This window comes from Merops nubicus, unplaced genomic scaffold, assembly GCF_000691845.1.
Source record: "Merops nubicus isolate BGI_N331 unplaced genomic scaffold, ASM69184v1 scaffold2942, whole genome shotgun sequence".
Taxonomy (NCBI): domain Eukaryota; kingdom Metazoa; phylum Chordata; class Aves; order Coraciiformes; family Meropidae; genus Merops; species Merops nubicus.
Genome location: NW_008592683.1, coordinates 38,864 through 63,428, shown reverse-complemented (window position 1 = coordinate 63,428; position 24,565 = coordinate 38,864). Strand labels below are relative to the sequence as shown.

The 24,565-nt window shown below is 41.7% G+C and overlaps 1 protein-coding gene across 1 annotated transcript in view; it reads left to right on the top strand.

The window, feature by feature from the left end:
• ZNF827 (zinc finger protein 827) overlaps positions 1-24,565 on the top strand; it is a gene marked incomplete at its 5' end in the record, with an annotated part of 70,147 nt that overhangs the window by 34,743 nt on the left and 10,839 nt on the right. Inside the window, 3 exons of the mRNA XM_008935213.1 lie at positions 4,064-4,312; positions 5,014-5,071; positions 8,953-9,056. Coding sequence (XP_008933461.1) covers positions 4,064-4,312; positions 5,014-5,071; positions 8,953-9,056 — 411 coding nt within the window. The remainder of the gene's footprint in view (positions 1-4,063; positions 4,313-5,013; positions 5,072-8,952; positions 9,057-24,565) is intronic.

The window sequence follows — 24,565 nt, the reverse complement described above, 5'->3', positions numbered from 1 at the left end:
CAGTTCCCTCAGGACTCTGGGGTACATTTTGTCAGGTCCCACAGACTTACGTGTGTTCAGGTTCCTCAGGTGGCCCACAAAAGTGATTTTTTTCTCACAGTGGGAGGGACTTTGCTCCCCCAGTCCCCAGCTTGTGGTCCACCAGCTTGAGAGGTGTGGGAGGGAAGGTTGCCAGTGAAGACTAAGGCAAAAAAAGTTGTTGAGTACCTCATCCATTATTACCAGCTTGCCAGTCTTGCTCATCAAGGGGAGTAAACTTTGTCCTTATCTAGCTGACACATCTGTAGAAGCCCTTCTTATTATTCTTTGTATCCCTTGCCAAATTCAGCTTCAGCTGCTCCTTGGCCTTCCTGACCCCATCCCTACACACCCAGGCAGTGTCCCTCTGCTCTTCCCAGGATTCCTGTCCCTGCTTCCACTGCCTGTGCCTTCCCTTCTTGCCCTGTCCTTTGAGCAGCAGGGCTCAGCTCAGCCATGCTGGGCTCTTGGTTTCTCCTCCCCTGATTTCTTACACTTAAGGATCAAGAGCTTTTGGGCTCTCTGGAAAGTGCCCTGAAAGATCTGCCAGCTCTGTTGTTGCTCTGCAAAGAAACAGCAACCCTGTGGTTTGATGATAGCACAACCACATGTGAAATAATTTTCTCTTACTTTGTTAAGGGTGTTCCTGTGTAACAAAGTTAAGAGCAGAAAAAGGTGTATGAGGTGATGTAGTTCATCTTCTGCCAGATGAGCAGTGCTCACTGCTGTGCTGTTGTTCTGAGCTTCATCCAGGTTAGGTTCAAATGAAGAACAGACCACGTTTAGGAGATCACAGTGTGGATACTTTAAAGCTACTTGAGTCTTTATCCCCTGCTGATTTTTGCTAGGAATTAGATGTCTGGGCTTTAATAAAAATCTGGCATGAAGAAAACAACTCTCATATACTAACTCTGTGTTCTGCTACACTGCAGTTGATTTAACCCAGCTCATCTACTCAGGGAGAAATACAAAAGTGGAAAAAAAGCCAAAGCTATCATGATTTTAATTATTTGAACCAGAAGACCTTTTGGTGTACCAGTCCTTGACTTGAAAAATTTTAGCTGTGCTAGGACCACGTTGAGCTAATTATGTAAGGAGATAATGGGTATCACCTTACTCCCCAAATGAGCTGCCTGTAACACAGAAGGGAAAATAATCTTTGAGAAGTCATGTTTTTACTGCCTGTCTGGTGAGATGGGTGTGGACATAACCTTCATTACAGTGTCCCACCAGCAGAAGATCCAGCCCAGCTGGGTTGTGTGCCTGTCCTAGAGACCCTCCTTCAGTCTTCTGGAGGGGTTTGCTTTTGGGAATCACAGCATAACAGGATTCACATTTGGCAGGGACACTCTGTCAGATCAAAAGGGTGCAGCTGGGGAGATAAAGGTCAAAGAAAATGATCAAATATGTAAATTTAGTTAGGGCAATTGGAGTGCTTGCTGATTGTGAGGGAGAGAAGGTCATTGGTGTTGCTTGACTCTTGCCTTAGCTGGGGTCGTATCAGTTTGATTCAGAAGCATTTGCAGGAGAGGGAATTAAACTCTGTGGAGCAGGACCAGAAATAGAAATAATATTTTAAAAGCAGGGAGAGCAACAAAGGTCAGCTTGACTCTGCACCTAAATTTGGCAGCAGGGTGCAGAGCTCAGGCTGTCAGACATCTGAAGAACTCATTTGTTTGAGGAGCTACCTGAGCTGTTGATTGAGCTGATGCGTTCCTCTGCTGGTTTGTGTTCCCTTTCAAGGCACAATGTGCTATTTTGGCACTTTTCAACACAGATGCAATGCTCTGTGGTTTTATAATAAGAGGCTAATGGAAGCTTTACATTTAAAAAAATAATAATTAAAAAAAAATCTACTTAACAGGACAAAAAAAGCTTTTCTGACTTGTCTTCAGTGGAGAATTTGCTATGAAAATTTCCAAAGTCTGAAATGTATCTGGTGGGTTATAGATGGGCAAGATTTTTATCAATGTTTTTATGGTTCTTTTAAAGGTCAAGAAATGTCATAAGAAAAGATTGAAAGCCTTTCATGTAAATGAGTCCTGGAATGCATCCAGGTGGCTTTTATCTCCTGGTTTCAAGTTTGGGGGTTTTTTTTAATTATTTTTTAAAGAGCTGGAGGCAGCAAAGCTACTTTTACTTCAGAACAACAGGAATGTGGGGAGAAGGAGGAGCCAGAGGACTGAAAAAGGGCTTGGTGACAGTTTAATTTTAGGTGGAATGCATATGCCTCCATGTTAAAAGGATTCTGTTTGTCTTTGGCTAGAGCCTACAAGATCACACTAACCAGTTGACCAGCTTGAGGATGTTATCAGGGAGGACCAAAAATGATGTTTTGCTACCTCTGAGATTGTAATACTGGGTAATTGAAAACAAAAGGCCTGGTGATGTTTGAAACATTCACACTTTGAATAAAATCTGGGAGGCTGACACAATCATGAGTGAGTTAGAGAGAAGAGGGGAAAGGAGAGAGAGCAGCAAGTGATTAAGTTATCAAATAAAGTCAATGAATTTTCCCCCCTCCCTTTTCTTCTCTCTGACCTGAAGTCAATACAAAATACTGTCTGTGTTTGGGCTTTTTCTTACAAACTGGTGTGAATTTATTTATGTTTCATATCAGAGTCTTCTAAGTAGTAAAACTTGACAGATGAGGAGATTGCAGAGTGCCTCTGCCATGGCCTCCTTGGCTGGGTGCCAGGGTGGCCTCTTCCTCCTGCACTCATGAAGTTCCAACAACAGGTTTAGGCAAAATGAACAACTCCTGTGTGCATTTTTGTTGTTGTTGGAATGGTTCCTTACCTGGATGATCCTTCTGGTGTTTTAATTTCATGCATTTATTTTCTTGATTCTCCCAGGCACTTTGCCTCTCTTAGGCTACCTGTTTCCAGAGTATCTGGCCAGCATCCAGCCAGCAGAGGCAACATCTAGTTGGGTAGTTCTGCCATGGTGCCAGTGTCCTTTCAGAAGCACTCTGAATGAAAAGAATTTAAAAAACTTCATTATCTTTCTCTGAAACTAAATTGAGAATAAATTTGACATGTCTTTAACTTCCCTTGACATAGCAGAAAGTCTGAATGAAAAGGGCTGTATAGGTATTTGGGGTGTGGTGGGCAAATTACCTTGAAGACTTGATTTTGAGATTTCAGAGTTTATATGCTGAAGAAAAAAAGCTTCACTTACTTTGCAGCCAAACCAGAGCATTCAGAATGCCTGAGGGATTTCAAGTGTAGAAAGTGAACACAAGTTGGCTTCTAGACTGTGGTTTTCTTTGCTGGACCTAAGACACCAGAGAGGAAGGCAAGGAAGGAAGGATATGGGCTTATGGAAACTGGTCATTGAGGTTATTGGAACTTGTAGGAGGGAATATCTACCCTTGTTACAAAGTCAGACTTCAGAAAATCATGGGCCTCAGAAGTGTCCCCTCGTCTTGAAAGCATATGGAGATAAAACTGTGTGAAGAACCTGCTTGTTATCTGGAATTTTCCATAAAATGGAGAGTGGAAGACAAGCAGAGTAGGTTTCCTCCTCCCCCCATACACCCATACCAATATTTTTGACTGTCTGCACTGGTACTTCTGCTGATAAAGAGTAATTTAGAGTTTGTCAGAGGTCTTCACTGCACACCTTTGGAGACCTGGTGTGTAGCTGCAACTTCATTTCATCAATAAAACCATTCACCACTGGTATATGATCAACCATAAATAGTAAATTGTAAATATTAGAGTTTAGAGATCACCTTCTATGAACACTGGGTGATCATACACCAGTGTTCATACAAAGTGATCTCTTAACTCTAATATTTACAAACACACAACTGTTGTCTGCTCTCTAGCTTGAAAAATTATTTCCAAGAGATTGCTTCTATTTATAACCCCCAGAAGAATACTGTAGCAGTCAGCTGCTTGCTTCTCTTACCATTAGCACTGAGCTGGGGTACAAATGATGACTCTGTAATTGTGAATTCCTGCTTTGAGGACTCTGAAAAATTGTAACCTAATTAAATAATTGCGGCGGTTATTGATTTTTCTTGACTATGTGTTTGCAGCTGAGAGTTACAAGGAAACCCAGATGGTAAAGATAAAGGAAGAACCAATGGAAGTTGACATTCGTGATTCACAGGCTTCAGTGTCCCCCAGCCAACCCAGCCAAAATGTTGCCTACAGCACTTTATTAGGGCGAGACGTTGGGGAACACCTGCAGAAGGCACCAGAAGGCCGTGTGCTCCCAGAGAGAAATCTATTCAGCCAAGATATATCAGTGAAGATGGCATCTGAGCTGCTCTTCCAGTTATCAGGTAAAAGAAGTTGAAGTCATCCATAGCTGAATTGTGAGAACAAAAAGAGGTGGTGTAGAACCATGAAGGTGTCATGAAAGCGTAAGATCGCTAAGGCTGAAAAATAATAGGGGTTAGAACCCTTCTACTCTCACATTTGGAACACAAAAGCCTTGCCAAATGTCCCCCATATTTAGCATATGCTTTAGAGCACTGTGACAGTCAGGTCAAGTTCAACATATTTGAACTGAATTGGAAAAGCCAGAGTTCAACTGCTGTATTTTTCCAAGCTAATTAAATAATTTGTGACGACTGGTTGATCCAGTCCTTGGCGTGGAAGGGAACCTAGGGATGGCATTTACTGGCAGAGGTGACCAGGGTCCTGCAGCTTGCAGTGCTCCTGGGGCTGCACTCTCCACCTCTGTTGACAAAGCAGGTGAACCTCAGCTGTTAGAGAAAGGCAATGGGCTCAACCCTGTTCAATGGATGCTTGTATTGCATGCCTTGCATGGAGCACTAAGGCTGAAAGATGAAGCTGGAAGAACCTGTTGGGGGTTAGTTTTACTGCAGTGAATTGCAAAAATGCTATAACCATTTCCCCTGTATTGCTCTGGATTATGCTCTTTCCAGTGAGCATTAAAATAGTTTTGCTGAATAAAACCCGAGAGGGGAAAATGTGATCTGTGCTAATCATAAACCCCCCCATGTATGTTCCTCTGCAGAAAAGGTCAGCAAAGAGCACAACCACAATAAAGATAATGCCCTCAGAACTACAGCCAGGTAAGTACAGTCCCTGGTTATCTGCAAAGCTGTGGTGTAAATGGCATTGCTTCCTTTTGCCTTGTGAGCAAAAAATTCTCTGTCTCCTGCAAACAGCACATGATAGGACAAGTGTAAGATATTTCCAAGAGTGATGGAACCTATATCTGAAAAATTACACCTATAGATCTGATGGTGCAGAGTTCATGGGCTCTGGGCCAGAATAACTGCTCTCCTCTGAGCAAATATTCATTTTAAGAATTATTTTTTCTATTTTTTTTTTCTACAAAACTGAAACTTTAAAAGAAACTGTATAGTACATGCAGTGCTTGAGGGAAGAACAGGCTGACAGCTGGATTTTAAGACCTGGACCAGTGTTAAGAAGAGGTGATTTTGACTCAGTCTTCTGTCATACTTGGATTTCTATAATAAAATTTCAATTTAGTATTTCTATCATCTCAATGCCTTCTCGAGGTGAATTTTGAAGTCAGACTGTAAGACAATGCTAATGAAACAATTTGCTAAAGATTACAGTCACGTTAATAACTTAAATTCAATTATCTGGGAATTAAAAACATGATCCAATTTAACAATATGCTGTTACAGAAATATGCACTTCACAGCAGTGTGGCTGGGAAGCAGCTGGTGAGTTGTTACATAGACATGAGCAGCAAAGTGAGGTGTCCCTGTGGGAGAATTCAGAGCTCATATGTAATCAGTGGCAGTTAGGATTGGTAAGAACTCAGGAGCCCATGGTAAGGAGTGGGCAGGGATTGGCAAGGGTACATCTCTTTCCTACCTGAAGGTTCCCTCATCAGTGTGGATGGGTTGGAGGCTGAGCACACTGGAGTGACCAAGAGTTCCTTAAAGATAGAACAAGACCTTCTGTGCCTCTGTATCCCCTTCTGCAGGAGTTCATGGCACGTTCAGTGCCTGCTAAGACAACTTTATGCAGACAGAAACTGAAAATCATTTCAGTTGCAGAAGAAAAGTTCTCTAAACTATGTTGCTCTTCAATTCCTAGGCGTATCCTATTCATTTTTGGTGACTATAATAAAGAAATAATTTGTTTTTAACAAAGTGGCCAGCTCAGTAAATGTACATAAGGGACTTTCTGACATTACAAGTTGAAGGATAATTAAATTGAGCTTCTAACTTCTGGCTACTGTGACTGCTTCCCATATTTGCTAGTCTGGGAATCTGTGGGGTGTGCAGCCTGCAGAGCCTTTCCATGACTATTTAAAAAGCATAAGCATAGGGAGTTAAATGCACCTATTGTCCAACTGCTCATTCATCCTCCCCTGTGCATTGCAGGGATGGGGTGACAGCCAGTTGAAAATAGATTTCAGTGTCTCATGATGGGCAGGACTGGTGTGAGACTCCAGAGCTACTTTTGGATCTATCAAAGATAATTCAAACTGCAAAGGTTGAGGACAGTTGAGAGATGACTTTCCCTTCTTCTGGCTGCCAGCTTTGAAGAAGGTAGCACAGTTGGCTGTTGTCAAAGTGGTGTGGAGTTTGTCTGAGAAGTCCTGATAATGGCTGCTACCCATCAGGGCATAAAGTGCTGAGTGTCTGGTTCAGTTCCTCCCTGTGCTTGTCTTGTCTTAACTATCAACAGAAGATGACACGAGTGAGAAGAGCTTCTTAAGGGGAAGTGAATCAGTCTACTAAATCCTTTGAGTTCAAACAGGTTGACATGAAAGACCTGGCCCAAAAAAACCCACCCCAAACCAAACAGACAGCTGGAAGTCTGTCACCTATCTGTTGCTATAACTCCTGTGAGTATTCCTGGACTTTGCAAACATCTACTTCCATATGACTTTGCTTAAACAGCCCAAACTGGCAAGAATTCCTCACAGTTCAGTGGCTGAGGGAGGTGGTAGAACCTGCCATCTGTGATAAGAAGACAGGAAGTGGAGAAGCAAATGATCTGGAAGTGAGTACGCCGACGTAAGATGCCAAGATGAGTTTCTTTCATCTGGAGAACTGTGCAGCCATAAAACTGGAACAGTGCCACCAGAAAAAAAAAAATCTTAAAGCCTAATCTTCGTCAGAAGGGACTTTGCACAGTGATTGAGAACAATTTATGTATTTTTTGACTGTGAAGCAGGAGCTCCTCTCTCCGTGCTTTGCAGTGGGAATTGGAGGACTTGTCTGCTGAAATAAGAATAATAATAGGGCCAACACTGAAGAAGGCAGAAAGGAGGTACCCAAGGATGGTTCTCTAATTCATCAGAGGCCAAGGGTGGAGAGGGAAATCCTTGGGACACAACATGATGCAGTCTTCAAGAGCAACCTGCCTGTGATGTGTGTCCTAGCCTGAAGTAGATAAGCTCTGCATCGTCCATTTGCTTAGAACCAGCAATGAGTAGTGCCCCAATCTCTGAATCTAAGGCACAAGCAAGAAGGCCAACATGGGAACTGGAATGGATTACAAGATTTTTGAAGGTTATAACAGTAATAAAACTTTTTTTTATTGGTGTTTTTCTTTCAAATCATTATTAAAGCAGTGAGAGGAATGTTGCAATAAATGATGCCATGTTTTTATACAGCGTCAGTCTGTTTTGTATTATGTCACCCCTGAGTGGGAGTGAGAGCCTTGGAAAAAGTTAAATTTTGCACATGTGTGCTGGAGCTGTTTGGCTTTATCCTGAGCACTGGTTTTCTTGAGCATTTGGCATAGCTTGGTCCTCTGAATCTGAACTGTTCAGATTTGGGGCAGCTTCACACCTTACCCTCCAGCACAACCTAACGCCGACTGGGGTTATGGTTACGTTCAAACCTTTGCAGAAATACCAAACTAGCCCATTAACTGCCACATATGGGACAGCACAAGATTAATAATGGCCAAAAACCTTAAGGAAGAATTAAATAACAGGATTGCCAAAAGTGTTGCATGATCAAGTTACCCCATTATCAGCAAGTTGCATCCTAAAGGCAGAAGAGATGTAAGAATGCAGGTGACTCAGTTGGAGAACACCTTGTTCATTCTGCAGATTAACTGTATGAGGGAAAACTTTTGCAAGTGCTGTTATTTAGATTGACACCTTGAGAATCTGGACTGTTCAGGTCAGCTTGGTTGGTGTTGTTGCCAAATACTTTCTGGGGCTGGAGTACCTACTGTGCAATGCTTTGTAAGACCTCATAGGATGTTATTTATCCTGAAAAGCTGCTTGGATTTTATTACTGGATAAGAACAGGCAGCAGAAATGAGCTGGCCTCCTGTCCTGCACCTTTAAAACACCCATAATAAACCAGCCTGTTCACAATTCTCAGTAGGAGAAATCAGAAATCCTGTAATTCTCATTTTGCTTAGAAGGAATAGTTTCCATGCAGATGGAATACACTGCCTTAGAAAACCATTTTCCAAGAAAGATTGTCCTTTTCTATTTTAAATCGTTGATGTGCCTCTTACTGATGTCTGTCTGTTCTGTAGGCAAGGAATTCTTGTTTCTATTTTGATCTTTAACTGAGCAGAAGGCAAAATACATTGACAGAAATGCCAATTCACTGTTGAAATGGGCTTTTTACTGCCTGTTAATTAAAACCAACACGTGCTATGCTTTTTGGAGTCCAGTAGCTGGCAATTTTTGCACCATTGATGTTAATGAAACGTATTGTATTGTGATTTAGCAGATTTCAGATGCTGAAATGTAGTTGAAAGCCTTTTGGGAGGATTTCAGTTGTCACTCTGAGGTGCAGTTTTATCAAAGCATGCCTCTTCTCCACACCCTCATGGTCTGCATATCTTTCAGCATGAACCCTGTAAATGAAACAGGGCTTTTAACAAGGAGATATTGGTTATAATATCAAGATATGAGGGTAAAAAACCCTATTTACTCCTCCTGTTAACCACTTGCTATTTTGTTTACAAAAAGACATCTTATTTTTTCCTGTAGCCCTTTCTTTTCTGAAGACTCCTTTAGACAATCACCGTTCACTTCCAACTCAAAAGATCTCCTGCCTAATGAAACTACTCTTCATGGAAGGACATCTGCACCAGGTCAGAGACCTTTTTCTTCCATTTCTTCTTGTTAATAGATCTCTTTAAAAAATTTCCTTCCTGTAAACTCCACCACCTGACCAATGCTCTTTAAATTCTAGTTTGCTTTGTCAAAACCCAACTCTCTCTCCATTGCAGGAAGTGGTTACTATTAGGAAGAAAAAAAATTAAGTGTCACTGAAGCATTTGTGTTAATAGTCTTTAAACTATTTCTGTGAATTGCACGAGTCTATAATGGATTAATCTCAGCAGTATTAACAGAGGTGAGGGGGTTTTGTGTGTGTATCTCCCATGTGTAGAGGAATGATGTTGATGTTGGATCAACAGCAGCCTTTTTGGAAGGATGTGGGGTTCTTAAAACATACTGAAAGGTTCATATTCTGCATTAAAATGGAAAATATTAGGCATGTAACAATGCTATTCAAGGTAGCACTGAACACATGCAAAAATGTGATATGTGCCTTTGCTGTCCTGTTGCAAAATAACTCATTGGCTAGTTCACTGCTATCTCCTCTTAAATTAATAGCTTTTGGGTTCTAAAGGTCAGTAATTACACAGCCAGCCTTAGGGGGGGTTGTTCACCTTTTCTTAGCAATCAATAAAGTTTTGGGCACGTTACTGCTAATTTTCAGCTATAGACTGTCATTTAATTCAGAGCTTAACAGACCCTTCATTTTTTTTAATGCTTGATTAGTCATTTGACAGCTTGTGAAGTGGCAGATAAGGTTAAGAGCTACATGTTGTTTAAAGGTAGCATTTTGTCTAGGCACAGGAGAAGGAACAAAATTTGTAGCATAAGGCTGAGGGTCTTCAGAGTAGCCTCAGCCACACTTTTGCCAGGAACTAGTGGATTTTGTAACTCCAGGCCAGGACAACCAGATCAGGTGTGGTGCTTTTAAGTATTAAAACTTAAACCAGGTTAGCACTTCAATCCTGGCTTTTGACCCAGGCATAACATGGAATATTCATACACCCAGATGAAAGATGAGAACTCTTAGACTCCTGCAGCAGTGCTTGATACCTCAGAGGACATGGCCTCTAGCAGCAATACTCTTACATCACACCAAGATGAATGTATAAGAATTTTAATTCACTGCAAGACTTCATCTGAAGCGAGGCCGCTAAAACGGTCGATGGGTTTTGGTGACAGGTTTAATCTTTGACTTAAAAGATGTAAAGCATCCAGTTGCTGAGGACATCCTGGACTGTTAGAATGGCTTCTGAAGAGCTTGGGGTTTGTACATTTGTGCTGCCCCATATTCTGCCTTCTGGAATGTTAGTATCACCATGATAAGTCTGTGTATTAGAATATATATTGCTCTGGGAGTCTAAGACTGATATGTAAGAGCAGCATGTATACTGAAAATCAAAAATGTGAGTTTCAGCTTCATTTTTATTTTTGGAACAACCCTGTCATTCCAAATATGTTGATTTTTCTCAGCTTCATAATAAATTCTTGGGCCTGAAGTGCAGCTTCACAGTATCACCAGGAACATGATTTAAATTTTTAATCAACAGCAAATGTGATATTCATGCAAAAGAACAGCAGAATACCCACAGGTAGAGCTCCTACTAGTTCCAGCCTTGCAAAAAGAAATAGTTTATGTTGTGCTATGGATAGCTCAGAGCAATATAAAGGAGCAGTAACAAACCATTGTGAAGGCCAACAGGGTGTAACAGAAGATGCTGTGGAGATGTGTATGTGGTGTCCCATGGATAAATGGCAGATATGGCTTCACTTGAGATTTGCTTTAGGTTATTTCACCCCTGAAACAGGATAGTAAGAAGTAGAAAAGAACAGTGTAAGAAACTGAGAGGAAATTCCCAGTCCAGTGTCATCTTCAAGCCATCAACTAAAACCCAAGCTGCTAATGGCCAAAAGTGTTCATTAAGCAGTGCCCATATTAAAAAGAAATGCAACTCTGTGCCACTCACCACGGCTGGCAGAGTCTGATGGGCAAGTGTGGGGCCTGAGCTGCTGCTCTGGGCTGGCTCTCTGCACCTCAGGCAGCAGAGTGGCATGGGGCACCCTTCGCTGCCAGCTGCTCTGGGTGGCCTTGGTGGAACCCCATGGACTGAGAGTGCTTCTTTCCAAGAGAGCACCAGCATGGGTGGCTGTTTCCCCAGACTCCTGCCAACTTTCTGTCTGCAGACTTCTTGGCACCTTAGCTGCAGAGGAATTGGGGAAAGTGACAGGGAGATAGGACAGGAAGATATCTCATGTGTCAAATCCAATTCCTTTCTAGACTAGGTAACGACATTACATAATCTCATTCGTCATAAAGATCCATCTTAAACCTATCATCATTCCTGTGTGAGGACACTGTTTCAGAAGCTCACCCCTTTGGAGGGCTGGGGCCACTCTTTTCAGCCTGGGTTTACTCACAGCAAGTTCTACTTTTGTTGTTCCACCAATGCTGTGCTTCAGCTTCAAGAATTCTTTTCCCTTGTGGTGTTCACTATCTGATGTGCCATATTCCATCCCCCAAATCCTGTCTTTATTTTGGAAAAGTAAGGCAGCCAGTGTCTTTTAGGCTCTTTTAGTGTGATAGGATTTCCATTTCCTCACCAACATCATAACCTTTTTCTGCCTCTGTTTAGGGAAATTAATTTCTGCCAATATGAATAGTTGGAACTACACATGCTATTTTACAGGTCTTACTAATGACTTTTTCAGTGGCATGAAGTCTTCTCCATATAGATTTGAAATATCTTGCTTGATTAATCAGTCTTTGAAGCTACAACATGCCCATGAGTCTTGGTTTGTTTGCTAATCAAATAGTAATGTGTCTTTCTTCTCTTTTACAATTTGAGCTGATGATTTCAGCAGGCAACAGAAATTCTTCTTCCTACTTTTGAGGCATGTGACCTTGTAATTTGAATATTTCTTTAATACCCTGAAATTTCTGCATATTGGCAATACTGCTTTTTGAGCTGATGATTTCAGCAGGCAACAGAAATTCTTCTTCCTACTTTTGAGGCATGTGACCTTGTCATTTGAATTGTTTCACTTGTTATTCCAGCTCTCAAGATTGTTTCTTTAATACCCTGAAATTTCTGCGTATTGGTGATACTGCTTTTATGAATGCAATGCTGGTTTTTTATTCTTTATTTCTATAACAATAGCAAAATAACCTTTTTTTTTGGCCTAGCAAGAGGTAGGGGGAAGAAATCCAAATGTTCATTTCACACGGTCACTTTAAAAGGGCATTTTTATCTTCTGTTTTATAAGACTCTTCTTGTGACAGAATAGAGTTTAGTTTTACATCAGACTATGCAGTGCAGTCCAGATTGCTAGATAAATTAAAAACTTGATCTTATGCTGGTGTTCCTGACCCTGAGCCAATCTTTAATGTGTTTGAATAGTTTTCCACTGTCTCACTGAGTCGTTCTGTAAATCAAACCTGCCTTCATGAAATCCAGATGAGTGATATTCCCTGTTCCTTTTCTGGTCAGTTCATTAATATTGGCAAAGGCTCCAGCCATGGGGCCTGGGGATTATGTTTTCTCCATGTATATCTCTGTGCAGGATAAAAATATTTCATTGTTTCCTCTCCTACTCACCAAGGACCCCAAATTCTCCTTCATTTACATTGACAGTGCCAAATATTAAAACCATCTCATCTGTAGAGGATTAGATTGGTTGTTTTTTTTAAAAAAAATATATCCATCTTTTTGTGAAAATTTACAACTTCTTGCAAAACTGCAATTTTGATTGTGGTAAGTGAATTTCACGTGGCTAAAATAGACTTTTAGAAGTGGAGAGTGTAGGTTTTGGGGAGCTGTAGTCCATAACCAGCCTTGGCTTTTAAAATTTTGCCCATTGGTGCCAGAGTTAAAATTACCATTGTTGTTTATTTCAATGAAATGAAGCCAATGAAGCTTCTGTGCATTTGGAACTGCAGGATTATTCAGGAGATGTGCAAGTTTCTCCTGTGTATACTCACACCCTCCTTCCACCTCTCTAAACTGGTCATTCCTCTGGATCTTTAATGTGCTTAAAGAGGAAGATCTGCCTGCTTCCTGGGCCCCATCTTTGCATGTTCTTTGGCAGTTTCACATGTTGCATGTGAAATTTCAGCACTGCTGTGACTGACCACACAGCCTTGTTTACTTTCCTCTATGAGTGTAGCTGAAAAATACCTCTGGAGGGTTTAGATTTTAACTTAAACATGATGAACAGTCAAATTGTTTGTGTTGCACAGCTACCACATTCTTTAGTAGTCTGTATTTTGCATGTCTTCCTTCCTAATCCCTTTTTAAAGACACTTTATGGTCAGTATACCTCTTGATGTGTAATTTTGTGTAGCTCAAAGCATCTAGAAAGTAGACAGCAAGAGTTGTTTTGGTCCAGCCTACAGACATAGTCATTCATTGATACTGTTTTCCAGCAGTATTTGTGCCTGACTCTGGTCTCCTGTGCTCTGCAGTGAACTAAACTTCCACAACCATCTACAGCAACCAGCTTGGAATTTTGAGGTTAGTTAAGAAAGTCAGGACTTTAATAAATTGCATATGAGGTTAGAGTGACTCCAACTCTAGTTTCTACTTCTTCCCAGGTTGCCAGTGACAGTTTTCCTTCTTGATCTCTTGCATCCTGCTGCCAGCCTTCCTACAGCTGACTCTGTAGGGGACTGTGGGTACTTCTGTCACCCTGGAAAATGTCCTTGGGACTTGGGGGGTTGTGAAATTCAGGACAGCAGAACCTGTGGATTTGTGTTTCTGAGAGTATCACAGTGTGGCTGAGGTGGGAATTGTTGTTGCACCCCCTTCCTCAGAGCAAAATCAGCTCGTTGCTCACGACTGTCCAGTCAGATTTTGGATATCTCTAGGGATGGAGACTCTCTCTGGGCAACCTGTGCCAGTTTTCTTAGGTTTCAATGGAATTTCCTGTGGTTTAATTTGTGCTGCTGATTCCTTTCTACTGAGCATCACTGAGAAGAGGTTGACTTCATCATCTTTTTGCCCCCCACCAGGTTCAAAAGGTCCCACCAAGCCTTCTCTTCCCCAAGCTGAGCAGTTCTGCCTCTCTCAGGCTCACCTTGTATGACATGCTCCGAGCCCTTAATCCTATTTGCTGGGCTTCAGACTTCTTTGAAAGTCTGAAGGAATATTTCAAGATCCTGGCAGCAGTGTCTGTCCCTGTGATGCAACAGCAGTTTTTATGGCCAATAGAGTTGCAGAGGGAGTGCATGTGCACGTGAATTGACTCATATAGTGGATTTTTTCCCCCTTGCTTGATCCCATTATTAGTGCTTATGGTCATTTTATTTGCTTTCAGTTTTGGTCTGAGTTATGAGCTCTTCCCACCCCAGACATTAGATATCCCCTTCAGTTTCTTGATGATGAGAGTGCCTGACCCCTGTTGGCTTCCTGACAGCGTGGAGAAGTGTGGAGTGGCACTTAATTCACCACGCCAGGCATGCTCCATCAGGCACTTGGTCCTGCTCTTCATTTCTAGCTCAGTATTTCCTGAAAGGTGCTTGTTGAGAGCACTGCTGGATGTAGGTGCCACACTGCTGTCCTCCCTGCCTGCAGAACAGTGGTAGGTGCTCACTCAGCCTGGCCAAGTCTGGTTCTCTCAGTCCTCTAAAGCACCCATTTCATTTTATTCCTCTTCTGGTGCTTGTCTGGGGGAAGGTTCAACCAGGTACTCTTCTTTTTGTCTATGTGCCTTGCACGTGCTTGTGTAAAAATCCACACAGATGCATGAAAAAAGAAAACTGGAGAGAGCCCTCTGACAATTCCAACCTGTGTGACAGCTTCAGAGATGGGAGGGAGATTTTTGTGACAGAGTGGCAGATTGACTTGAGGAACTTATTTTAGTTCCTTATCTCCAACATGCATTTTACTTTCATTCTTCACAGAAAAAGAGTGTCTTTTGGGTGCAGAGTGCCTGGTGCACACACTGTCTTTGCACTCCCTAGAAGGCTGGGGGCTGTCTGCCATCCTAGTTGCTCTCTGAAGTCTGCTAGCAAGAGACAGATAGCTGGCAAGTCACAGAAAGGGATTCAGGGAGATAGTTAGGCTGCTGTAAAAGTAGGCAGTGCTTGGCATAGTTCTCCAAAGCAAGACAGATTTTGCAGAATTTCCTCAACATAATTCAGTGCTAAACTGTGTGACAGTGGTTCTGGCTCTAGGGTGTTTTTTATCCATCTCATCCTGCCTTCAGCTTCCCATCATCATCTGCCTGGGTGCAGCACCCAGCTGCCTTGACAGCCACTTTGCACGACACCCATGGAGCAGAGGGATCCAAATTTCTGGTTGATTTAATGGGTTCACAACCAATTCCAGCAGCCTGTTTCTCACACAGCTCTTTTTGGGGCTGCTGCCAAGCAGGTTTGAATGTAGTGCCCGTGTGCTGCAGGTCTGTGACACAGTGACAGTGGCTGGGTCCTGGGCAGCCACAGCAGTCTTCACAGCTAACAACAGCCCTTTCAGAATGTTGACCTCTGTCTGAAATTTTATTATGGGCTGTCTTTATACAGGACAAATTGTTTTCCCTCTAATTCTGTGCAGTCTTCTCATACAGGCAAAAATATTTTTATTTCCTTTCCTTTTAATGATTTTTCCTCCTAAAGCAACGTCAACCTCATGGTAAAAGACAGAAGAACTAAATAATTTCACTCAGAACAAATCCCTCCTGGTTTCATTCAGAACAAACACTAATTAGACCCCATTCATTAAACCCAACAAACCAAAAACCCTTAAGAAATATCACCAGCATCAAATCCAAAGCAAAATGCCCAAAGGTAACTGCTTCATCCCACAGGGGAAAATACAACTAAGCAATTGGTTTTTTCACCCTTTCAAAAAGGACAGGGTTTGATATCCATTTTTTTTTTTAATATGTTTTCTGAGTCTTTAATAGTTACTCAACAGCAAATGATTTTTTTTAAAGTAAAATAATTGTCGCTATCAATACTTTTAAATAAATATGTGAGGAGGTCAAGTGAAGGTCAATTTTTAGCATTTCCTGAGCAGCTACCTTCATCTGAAGCACAGACTGAGAAATGTGAATTTTGTGTACCTTGTCATTTGCTGGCAAGTGAATTCTGGGCAGCACAAGGGCTGTCCAGCAAGTTCTTGGGACCTGTGTTTTGATGCAGGTCACAACTTGGTGGCAGATGACCATGAAGTGGCAGAATGTGTTTTTTGGGAAAGGAATAAGGGAAAACAGGAAAATAAGAGCAGTTGTCTTTGGGAAAGACAATTGTAATTTGGAGATTTGTGTGGAAAGAAGCTTAGCAACAGTTGTTGCCAGGTCCTTCAAGGAACTTGCCCTCTTGAGTTGATGTGAAGCTCTTTGAGTTGCCTCCCACAAGATGCTCATGGTAAGCAGGGAAAGCAAGAGTAGGTCCAACTATAATTAAGTGTTTAAGGGTAGCTGTCAAACCCCAGGGACCACGTGTGGTTCTACAAGGGTCTGAGCTTGCTCTGGGGTTAGTCAGTCCTTTGATCAATGTCATGGATGATGGAAGGAAAAAAGGGTTTATTAAATGTCCTGGTGACACTGTGCACAGAGGCATCGTAAGCACTTCAGAGGACTGAATTAGAGTGAAGTCTTATCTTGAGGAATTGAAGAAACAGTCTGGAAAATAGTAGCCAGTTCAGTGAGGTCAAAATTTTGTGCCTGGGAGGATGATGAGTGCCAGAAGAAAAGGGGAGGGCTGAATGCCCAGGCAGTGCCACCTGAGGGAGGGGTCTGGATTAACCTTGGCCAGATGCTGCCTGTGGAGCTGACATTGGATGTGCTGTGGAAAGGGCAAACACCCAGCTGAGATGTTGGGAATGTTGGCTGTGAGGCACACGTGGTCATTCTGCTCTGCAGCAGGAGCCCTCAGTTCTGTCTTAGGCTCTGTAATCCCAGAACAATGTGGGGGACAGTGGTGGTCAGAGATTTGGAAAACAGGAGCTGTGTCTAAAGGTTGAAGGATTTGTGTTTAGTTACTATGGAGAAGAAAAGAGGGGAGACATGATAATAGTATTGAAATATGTCAAATGGCACCTTTGAGAGAAAAAGAACAAACCTTGCCTGTGTTCATGGGAACAGAATAAGAGGCTTAAATGACAGCAGAGGAGATTTAAGTTAAATACAGAGTAAAACTTTCTAGCAGTAGGGCAGTTTTTGGGAGGCTGTGGAACCTCTGTCCTGGGAGGGTTTTTAAGAAAAATAAGGTAGACAAGCCCTGGTCAAGACTGACAGGTATGTTTGGTGTGCCTCCCAGTGAAGGGGAGCCAAGATAGCCTCCTGAGGTCCCTTCCAGCTCTAATTCTGTGATATAAATTCAGTAGCAAAGCCATAATGCTGATTAAATAAGCTCTTGACAGAGACTTGATAGATGAGGCGTTCAGTTTATAAATACTCAGCATGCTGCTCGAGACTCTGCATCTTATTCAAAGCCATCTGTAGTTTCATATCTTCTTTTGTCTTTCTTAATACCAGAGCCTTTTGTAAAAGGGAACATCAGTATTGAGTCAGACTTCCCTGAATATGAAACTTTTCCAAAAAAAAAAAAGCCCAACGTGAAATAGAAAAACAGGTTTTAAAATTACTTTTCTTGCTCTGCAAAAGGAATTGGAATGCATCATTCTTGACATTTCTTTTTAGAGTTACCTTGGGACTCTCCAGTCCTTGCCTATCTTACCTTGTACAAGGCTGTCTTCTATAATATTTGTCTGCCTAAGAGGAAATTAAATGCAAAATTCATCAGGCTATTTGGACAGCTATATATATATTTTTTTTTTAAAGGACCATTGTTTAAAAATAATCTAAGCAGAGCTGAGAAGTTGGGATTTGGGTTAGTTTGTTGTTTTGGGTTTTAGAAAAAGCTAGTCTAAAGGCCAGTTTGTTTTTATTGGTATCTGAATTCTGGATTGGGAAATAAAAGGAAATGAAAAAGGAAATAAAAAAGGAAAATTTGTCCATAGACCATAATGGTTCTAAGTGTGCACAAATGTCTCCAAGTGATTTTAAAAGGGCCTCTTAGGAAGTGTGTCTTGTGCAGAGTTATAGGAAAGAAATGAAAAGTGAAGAAACCTGTTGGGATTATGGATATTGATCCATTAATTGTGATTTTAAATTAACAGCAGGAGCAGGTTACACTTCCATAATTTCACATGAGCTCAATGTTGTGGCACCCCAACTACAGGTTAGGAGCACTGTAAGTTGTTGAGCTGGATGCAAGGGCCACCTGCTTGGGAGTGAGTGAGAGACAGCTCCTGTCAATTCATTAGGGCACATTGTATAATTAATATGAAGATATTTTCATATTTCTGGCATGAATAAAGAAAAAAAGCAAAAGTTATGCTGACAAAGCTCTTTGCTGCTGAGGGATTGGTTGTTCTTTTGGCCAACAATGATCAGGTAATCTGAATACACTTTTAGGGGAGCAGATTTGTTGGTGCTTCTTATCTCTTGCAATGCTTCAAATCCCTCAGTGTAAAAAAAATTAACCCTTTTCCATCCTTACTGGAGTGCATGACTTCATCTCTCCTCATGACAGCAAACTGACCTTCTTCACTGGGATAGCTGTGGATGACTGAGGAACTCCTGGAGCCTGTGCAGTGACTATGACTACTGCCTTTTGGCCAGCAAATTCACAGCTCAGGGACCTGCTTTGCATAGGTCAGGAACAGTGCAGCATTCTCTTTCTTCTTGTGCCAGGAGTGAAGTTACCACCAAGAAAATCCTGTTTATGTTTTATGCTAAAGCAGCACAGTGGATAACACAAGTTGGGCACAATAGAGGGTGTTGTCCAAGCTTATCCTCCAATTTGATGTCACAGTGTACATGTGGTAAAAATAATTTTCAAGAAATGACTGTAACATTGCAGCTTTAAAAATCTAAAATGTAAAAATCTGCAGCTCTGGCCACCTTACACAGAATTTAGGTAGCCTGATTTCTCTCTTCTTGGTTGTTTCTGGCATTTTGAACTTAATGCAGACAATAAAAGCAAATCTGAAAGCTTTGTCATGCAGATGAAGGTTATCACAAGCCTCACTGTTTACTCAGAAGTCTTCTGTTGTATAAGTGAAGTTCAAGTAGGTATTAGCTTTGATGGGAAGGTAGAAAGTGGGGAGTACTCCTCTATTTTGAAGTCAGTGTGTCCTTATTTTGTCTTTGCCCTGACTCAGGGTTGGTTTTTTTACTTATCCTGCTTCTGACTGCCCATTTCTGAGCAACAGGCTCACCCCTAGCAGTGGAGTGGGCTTCTCTGTCTTCTCTGTGTTCTCATGTCCCTCTATGGAGGCATCTTTAAAGTTCATCTTTCAGTTGTTTTTTATTCTTTTCACAAACCCAAACATCTTTATCACTTCTCAGTGACCTTTTCAAGTGTTGTTGCCTATCACTGTGCATGTGGAACACTTCTGTGCACAACATTAATGTTCCTTTTTGTGCCTCACACAAGCTCTTTATTGGAGTGTTTCCAACTTCAACGGTGGATGCTTTTTGAAAGAGCAACTTAAGTGATAGATAAAATCACAATTTTCTTCCATATCAAGGATTTTAAATGATCACAACATTACTGCTCCATGGTAATGTTAGATATTTGCAAAAGCAGTTGAGAAAAAAACAGAAGAGGGTTAGTTGATACAGTTTTTATTTAGCAAGGAGACTTTCTCTGCTTCCTTTGTGCAGTTGTTCTGTCCTTCAGACTGTCTGATTATCTGCAGTTTTTCAGGATTTAGGAAACAAAAAGCCCATGTCCCTCTCACAACTGGAACTAGGGTTCTTTTTTGTGTTAAACTTTATGGGTTTTTATAAGAGTATTAAAATCCCTCTGATGATCTTCTCATCCCTCCAGAAAACTCAGGCAAACCAGCTTGCAAATTCAGCTGAAGCTTGAGTTTAAAAACAAACAAAAAAGTTTTCTTCTTTTTATTTTTTGTGGGGTATATAGAAAACTTTTATGCCCAAAAAGCAGTTGCTTATCTCTGGCTAGTACTGGATGACTGCTCACAGTAAATGATAGAGCCTAAAATAAGACTGGACAGGTTGCTGTGGTGTTGGTGGTGACAAATGAAGACTGCAGGACCACTCAGCATCACAGATACCTTAGAGAAGTGGCAAGACATTTCTTACTCAGGAACTACAGTCTCTGGAAGGATTCCACCCTTTATTCTAACTGACTTACTAGGAATAAGAATTCTGGTGCTACAAATAAAACCTTTGTGAAAGGAAGCTGGGAAGGGAGTAAGATGGTATTTGGAACACTGCAATTTCATGTAGTCAGTACATTTTTGAGCTGGTGAGCCTTATGCTTTCAGCAAACAAGCTTGCAGCAGAGGCTTAATTATCTTATTTTGCAAAAGGAGTTCTCAATTTTTAAATACAGTGTGCTTGGTAAAGGTGATAGATGAACATGTAAGTGGAAGGCTCCAGAGCAGTAAAATTCATCTTGGATGGTGGAGACGCTGCAGAAAGTAGGAAGAAATTTTAACAACATAGATGAATGCAGACAGAAGGAGGAAAGAAAATTTCTTGGACCCAATACATCAGTTATCTGATGACTGTTTAATGTCCTGAGCCTTTCAGAGCAAAGTGAGGTGCCTTGCTGTGGGATATCTGCACTACTGGTATGTTCACCCCCTTGCCCTGAGCACATGGAAGCCTGGTTACCATGCCCAGCACTGTTTCTCACTCAGTTTATTCATTTTCTGGTTTGGTGGAATTTTTTGGGATGCATTCTGCTGTGGGAGCTGCTTTCTGCATCACGTATTCTTTGCATCAAGTTTTATCCCCTGGAGTGTGAGGAGGGAGGGACTGCACACTCCCTTTCCTCTTCCTCTGTATCAGCTGTCACCTGCTTTTCCCCAATTTCTGCTACTTCCAGTTTGAAAATGACTTACCTGATTTCTTCTTGGCCATCTGTGTGATGTCAAACTGTCTGAATAACCCAAAGTCTGACATACAGCTCCAGAAGAACAGAGAGATAATAAGCTTTGACCTTCCTTCTTAAGACTCATCAGCACCTCTCACTTCCACCTCTTCAAGGAATACTTATTGCAAAGGACAATCTATTTAATTTATATCTGTAGGAGTCCATGTGACCATCAGGATCTGCCCTTGTGGATTTTGTTGCTTTTGAGGTCTACGGAGGTGTGAAGATGAAGCAGAGCAGCTGTTCATGTGAATTACAGGATGTGAGAGCAGACATTAAACCAGCACTGGTTATAAATACAAATTTATCTTCTTTGAATAAGATTCTTCAGCATAAAAAGTATTCTTCAGCACACTTTTTGTTTGTTTTCTTAGTTTTGGGTTTTCTTCAGTTTCAGGGGTTTCATTCTTTCAGTTATTAGTGTGGAGATAATTAAGGTAGGCATGGCTTTGAACAACAGATTAAAACATAATGTAGCATAAAACACAGCAAAGCAGTAATGGAAAAACATGTCAGATAAGTAAAAGGAAAGAAGTAATTCAAGTACCACATGTCAGAGTCCAGAGCCAGTCCCTGAGGAACTTTTTGTGCCTGACAGCTATTAGGTCCCAAGGCTGATTTGGTGCCTCTAGACAGTTCCTTATGTATTCAGGTCACACTTTGTTCTCTTCTTCTGTTACAGCTTCAACCAGCTATGGGATCCTTTTCAGAAGGAGTGGTTAATGCACTCTCCATATTGATATTACCAATTTTGAGGATAAGAGAGAGAAAAAATAATACTGAATGTGAAAACTGATAAAACCTACATGCTCAGCATGATGCCCAACAGCTCAGGAAAGGGGGTAAATAGCAGCTCTGTAAAGCTCCTGGGCTTTGCCAGAAATAAATCTCATTTGGAAGGGCAAGGAGAGGGACAGAACAGTATTTCTGCAGCTGATGTCCACCTTGCCCTCACTGCAGGGAAAATACAGATGGTGATGGTCCCAGCAGCTTCTGACCCCACCTAACTTGCTTTGAAGTTGACTTGGGCTTAGTAGGGACATGATACCAAGTGATGTAGAAGGGCAGGGAAAGGTGTCCATAAAGATATATTTCAATAAATGTAATTGAGAATTGTTTTACCTTTGCATTAAATTTTTAACCCTTAAGGCTTCTGTGCAAAATTATTTAAAAATAGTTTTATAATAAGCTTGTAATATACTGTCTTCATCTTTCCATTACTTTTTAATGAGGTACTGGAGGCCTTGGAGGCCTTCCATTTTACTGAGCATATTTTGTTTTAACTTCCACATAGAAATGCTGTCTAATAATCCTTTCAATATTATTTTGTCACGTGTGCTTTTCTAACGTAGAAATTTTGCAATATCCTGTAGAGTATTTAAAGCAGAAATCTTATCTCAAATTTGTTGTGCTTTTTTTTCTTCTTCATTTTAGTATAGGGTTGTCGTGGTGAAAGATGGATTTCTGTGGGATGTCTCACAAGGGTGATTTATTATTTAACATTAGTTAGTCTCAGTCCATCTTCTCCCTGGCCACTGTGTAGGGGATTCTTAGAGGATAATGATGCTGACTGTCTTGCCAGAAGGGTTTGGGACATGCAGAGAATACCAGGCACAAACCAGCAGCTTGTTCTCAGAGCCACTGGGCTTGCACTCACTTTGCAGCAAACACTGTTCCCTGGCATGAGGCAGAGGCAGAGCCCAAGGACTGGACGTTGGCTCACCTGGTTCTTCAGCTCACTGGTGAGGTCATTTGCTGAGGGGGCCCTGGGAAGGTTTCTGGACACACAGCTCCAGTTTCCAGGCTGCAAACAAAGCTGCCCAGAGGGTAGGGTAGGTGGAAGGAGGTGGTTTCCCTTAGAGCTGAGAAATCTGCCAGGAAGCCCTGAGGCTCTTCTTGCACCAGAGACTGACTCTGCTCTGCCACCAACGAGCTGAGAAGCTTGCTGAGTAGGAAAAGCACTTTGCTGCAGAGAGAAGACTCAGTCAAAAGAGAAGAAAGAAGCACTGTAGTTAGGACTCCAGGAATAATTCTTTTAAGTAAATAGAAGTACTTTCAAAACACCTACAGTATTCTCTTTCCCATCAGTGAAGAAGTGCAGTTGCTTTGCAGGGGACTAGCTTTCACCAGCTCCAGCTAATCAGGAAGCTGATATTTTGACAGCTTCCCATGAGCTTCCCAGAACAGATACCTATAAATCCACCACAGGGAAGAGGATATTTTATTTCTTCTTCTTAAGAGATAAAAGAGAGCTGGTGACTAATGCTGAAGTGAATTGTTAAGAGACTTATTTACTTAATTAAGCCTACTTGTTTGGTATGTGTCCCAATTAACTAATTTTTGTTGTGACCATATTGAAGCGACCTACACCTTTGTGACCTTTTCTTAGAATTATTATTGTATTCCTCTTTTGATTATATACTCAAAAAGTTCTGCTAAAAGATCTGTTGCATTAGTAGAGTCAGATGATTCCGTTGTTTTGAACTCGAGGATAGTAACAAAAAAAGAATCATTCTTAATTGAAATTCTTGGAGGTTATGGGTCAGTTACAGCCCTTAGGGGTTGTGTCTTCTTTTTAATTTCACAAAATGGCTATTTTTGAATAGGCAGAAGTTGTTTTCCAACTAGTAATACAGTGGAGCCATCTGGACACCTCTCTGTATAGGAGAGACTTTGAGGTGTGGCAGTTAAATTTGCAGTGGTAGTGGTGCTTCATCAGAAGATGTTGGTTTGTGCCAGGCTCCACGACAGCAACTTAGACTCAGTAAGATGTTTTCTACTCCACCCTTCAACTCCTCTCCTCCTCTTCACCTGAAAATCCAGCCAAGTAGTTTTCCTCCATGGTGGCACGTACACATGTGCTGGTGGAGCTGGTTCTGGGCAGCAGTCCCACAGGCAGTGGCTGTTTAGAGGAGGGTGCTCTGTGTGTTGCAGCTTTCATCCCAGTGGAAACAGAAGTTCTTTTAGCAGAAGCAAGTCTTAAGCCAACCCCCCTTGCCACTGGCTGCTGTATTTGGGAAGCTGCTGAGTACTCTTGCAGTTCTGTGCACCTCTTACAACAGTGGTGCCTCCTCCTCAGGCAACAGGACCCTTCAGAGAGGATTTCTTTACACAAGGCTTCCTGATAACCATTGCTCTTATTGGGCTAAGTAATGTCACTGCTACCCCAGTCTCCATCAGCTCTCTGCTCTCTTCTGTCCTGATCAGCACTGGCCATGTTCTGATCAGGAAAAGAAGTTCTTCTAACTTCTTGAACCCCTGTGTACTTCTACTCTTCCTCCTTCCCAATCCTTGTCTCTCTGCCTCCTCACAGAGTGCCTTCGTGTCTGTGTTTTAGGATGTGTGGGGTTTCATTTTTATGTGGCAGACTGTTCCTGAAACAGTTAAAAGCACATCTTTACCAGCTCACTCTGGGGCTCAGTTTTTCAGTGGATGGCCCTCTAAGCTGCTGGGGGTTTTGATGCCTGATGCCACCCACTCATTGGCGTGCTGCATCCTCTTGGCTTAATGTCTGTCTGAGCAACCTTCTGTTCTCCAGTGTAAGAGGACTCATGTAGCAAAAATTCCTGCAATCAGCAAAAAAGAAAAGGTTTGGACATCTTCCCTCAGTCATGAATAATCATC